The sequence below is a fragment of the Fonticula alba genome (assembly GCF_000388065.1).
Source record: "Fonticula alba strain ATCC 38817 unplaced genomic scaffold supercont2.2, whole genome shotgun sequence".
Taxonomy (NCBI): Eukaryota; order Rotosphaerida; family Fonticulaceae; genus Fonticula; species Fonticula alba.
In genome coordinates this window covers 2267716-2270297 of record NW_009242972.1, presented here as the reverse complement: position 1 = coordinate 2270297, position 2582 = coordinate 2267716, and the positions used below count along the sequence as shown (strand labels likewise).

Sequence of the window (2582 nt, the reverse complement as noted above, 5' to 3'; positions counted from 1 at the left end):
CCCCGCCCCCGCCCCCGCCGACTCGACTGCCCTCCCCCTCTTTTCTTGCTTCTACCTTTTTTTTTCTCATAGAATGTATTCAACCTTTCCAAGGCACATGCACCAATGGCGCATTTACAGATCCTGCGACTGAGGCTGCGACTGGACCGGCGACTGCCCATCCGAAGGGACCCGCATGCCTGGCATGTTTTTGATGAACTCCGGCACATACTGGTCGTACAGCTCCTGCTTCTTGCGTTCCAGGGCCTTGTTGAACTGGGGGCCGCCAATTCCGGGGGTCAGCAACCTGGCTTATGGGCGGGTCTTTGTCTGTGTGTCTGCGTGTCTGCGTGTCTGCGTGTCTGTGTGTCTGTGTGTGTTTCTTTCCCCTCCCGGCTCCCCCTCGCCCGAGACCTCTCCCCAGTGAGGCCACTGCCCCCTACACGTACCCACCAGTTTGCCACCAGGAAGAGACCCACGCCAATGAGGGTGCCCTTTACAAGGCGCGAGGCCAGCCCGTACGCCATCGAGCCAACCTTCTTGCCGGAGCCGAGAACCAGCTTCCCGGCCCCGGAGGCCAAGAACCATGATAGGCGGCCCAGGGGACCGGGCTTGGGCCCAAGCTGGCCGGGTGTCGGCGCGGATGTCGGCGTCGGGGGCTTCTTGCCTCCGCTCCATGGAGAAAGGCTCAGATGGCGTCGCACCAGCACACCTCCAGCATGAGCGCCGCCGAACTCCCCGAACACCGGGCCGGCGGCGAGTGGAAGGGGGGCCACCCCTCCGGCCGGCACGCGTCGCGGCAACATCGATGGCCGCGGCCTTGCCTGGCCCGCTGCGGCCAGCGGCAAGCGCGCCGTCAAGAGTCCGGACCGGTGGAGCATATTTCCCTGGCCGGGCGATGTAGAGATGCGGAGCAAGGGGCGTGACGAAAAAGGGGGAGAGCGGCGGGGGGGGGGGGGGGGGGGGCACACGAGGGCGTGACAAAGGTGCCACAAAGTCAAGCAGCGGCGGCGGGGATCGAGTGGCAAATGCGTGAACGAAGGAGATGCCGGATCGGCGGCGGCCAGGACAGTGGGCTGCTGGCTCTTTTGCCTCGGCCACTCTGTTCGGCGGGCAATGTTGCCTGCGGGCCAGTGGCGATGCTGGGGCTGGTACAACATCCGGACCCCAAGGCAGAGAGCGCGATGGCCGGGCACGCGGGAGGCACCCCCCGCCCTCCCGCATACCCCCCCTCCCCCCCCCCCTCCAGGACGACGCACCACGGGGGCTGCACTTGGCGCTACAGCTCACTCCTGCACCCCACAATCCCGGTGCACGTGATATGGTCGTATATTGTAGCACCGTTCTGACGGAGTAGATGGGCTACCGTCCGAGAGGCTTGAACACGAAGGGAGCCGCCGGGGGTGGAGTTGTGTCGGTGTCACTGGCGCGCCGATCGGCGGCCGGGCCAACCGACGGGAGAGCGACCGGCGGCCCATTGGCAGTCCCGCCGTGGGCCGGCTGCATGGATGCCCCGGCGCCAGTGGGCTCAGCCGAAGCCAGTGGCCGGAAGACAAACGGCTGCTCCGGGACGGCCGGGGTGTCGCCGGCTGACGAGGCGCCCGTGGGGGTGTCGTCGGTCGAGGGGGACTCGTCGTACGCCGGCTCGGCGGGCCAGCAGTGGCCAGGGGGGCCGGGGCGTGCGGCCACCAGCGAAGAGAGTGCGGCCTCAATGTCGGCGGCATGGATGGCAATCTGCCGGCCAGGGGGGTTGGCCGGAGCAACAGAGGAGCATGCTCGGGTGAATGCGCTGCGGAGGGACAGATGAACGGGCTCCAGGGAAGCCATGCGTACCTCCTCATCCGCACCACCATCGGGGGTGTCTTGCTCTTGGGAGAGAAGCCGCGAGAGGGCCGCATTGGTCGCCTGCCGGGTGAGGTTGACCAGCTCCGCCCCGGAGAAGCCCTCACATTGGTCGGCCAGGCTCCAAAGGAACTCGAGCGACAAGTCAAGGCCGGCAGCGAGGGGAATCTTTCGCAGGAGAAGCTCTGTGTGTGTGTGTGTGTGTTAGTGGGCGGATGGGCGGAAAGGGGGGAAGATGGGGACGGGAAAGAGGCGAAAAGGGTCAAGGGAGGAGCGACAGGGGGAAGCAGGCCTCGCACCGATGATCTCCATTCGCGCAGCATGGTCCGGTAGGGGGACCTCCAGTTGGACATCCAGGCGCCCGGGTCGGAGGAGCCGCGCGTCCAGCCAAGGAAGGTGGTTGGTGGTGGCGATGATGCGCACCGAGGCCGCGACATCAGCCAACTGATCCAGCTCGGCCAGCAGCGACGCCAGGAGCAGCTCGTCCCCGGGGGCTCCCGCGTCCTCCGCACCGGCATCGGCCCGCCCGACCAGGGCGTCAATCTCATCCACCAGGACGATGCAGGGTGCTGCCTCGCGCGCGGCCGCCAGGACCTGCCGGACTGAGGCCTCCAACTCGCCGACATGCGCACGCGCCATCGACGCAGCCGACAAGGAGATGATGCTGGCCCCGGCGGCGGCGGCTGCCGCTCGCGCGAGATGCGTCTTTCCCGTTCCGGGGGGGCCGTGTCTAAGAGAGAGAGAGAGAGGGGGGGGGGGGG

The 2582-nt window shown here is 67.3% G+C and overlaps 2 protein-coding genes across 2 annotated transcripts in view; both read right to left on the bottom strand.

Annotated features, from left to right (window-relative positions):
- Nucleotides 1–114: 114 nt before the first annotated feature.
- Nucleotides 115–860, bottom strand: H696_01488 (hypothetical protein; the record flags this gene model as incomplete). The annotated part of the gene is made up of 2 exons (XM_009495383.1): nucleotides 115–255; nucleotides 429–860. The coding sequence occupies 2 exons, from the start codon at nucleotides 858–860 to the stop codon at nucleotides 115–117; spliced, it is 573 nt and encodes a 190-aa protein (XP_009493658.1).
- Nucleotides 861–1290: 430 nt separating this feature from the next.
- Nucleotides 1291–2582, bottom strand: part of H696_01487 (hypothetical protein) — a 3781-nt gene continuing 2489 nt past the window's right edge. Inside the window, exons 3-5 of the mRNA XM_009495382.1 lie at nucleotides 2121–2551; nucleotides 1813–2006; nucleotides 1291–1713 (exon numbers count right to left, since the gene is read on the bottom strand). Of these exons, the coding sequence (XP_009493657.1) occupies nucleotides 1342–1713; nucleotides 1813–2006; nucleotides 2121–2551 (997 nt within the window). The 3' untranslated portion in view covers nucleotides 1291–1341. The remainder of the gene's footprint in view (nucleotides 1714–1812; nucleotides 2007–2120; nucleotides 2552–2582) is intronic.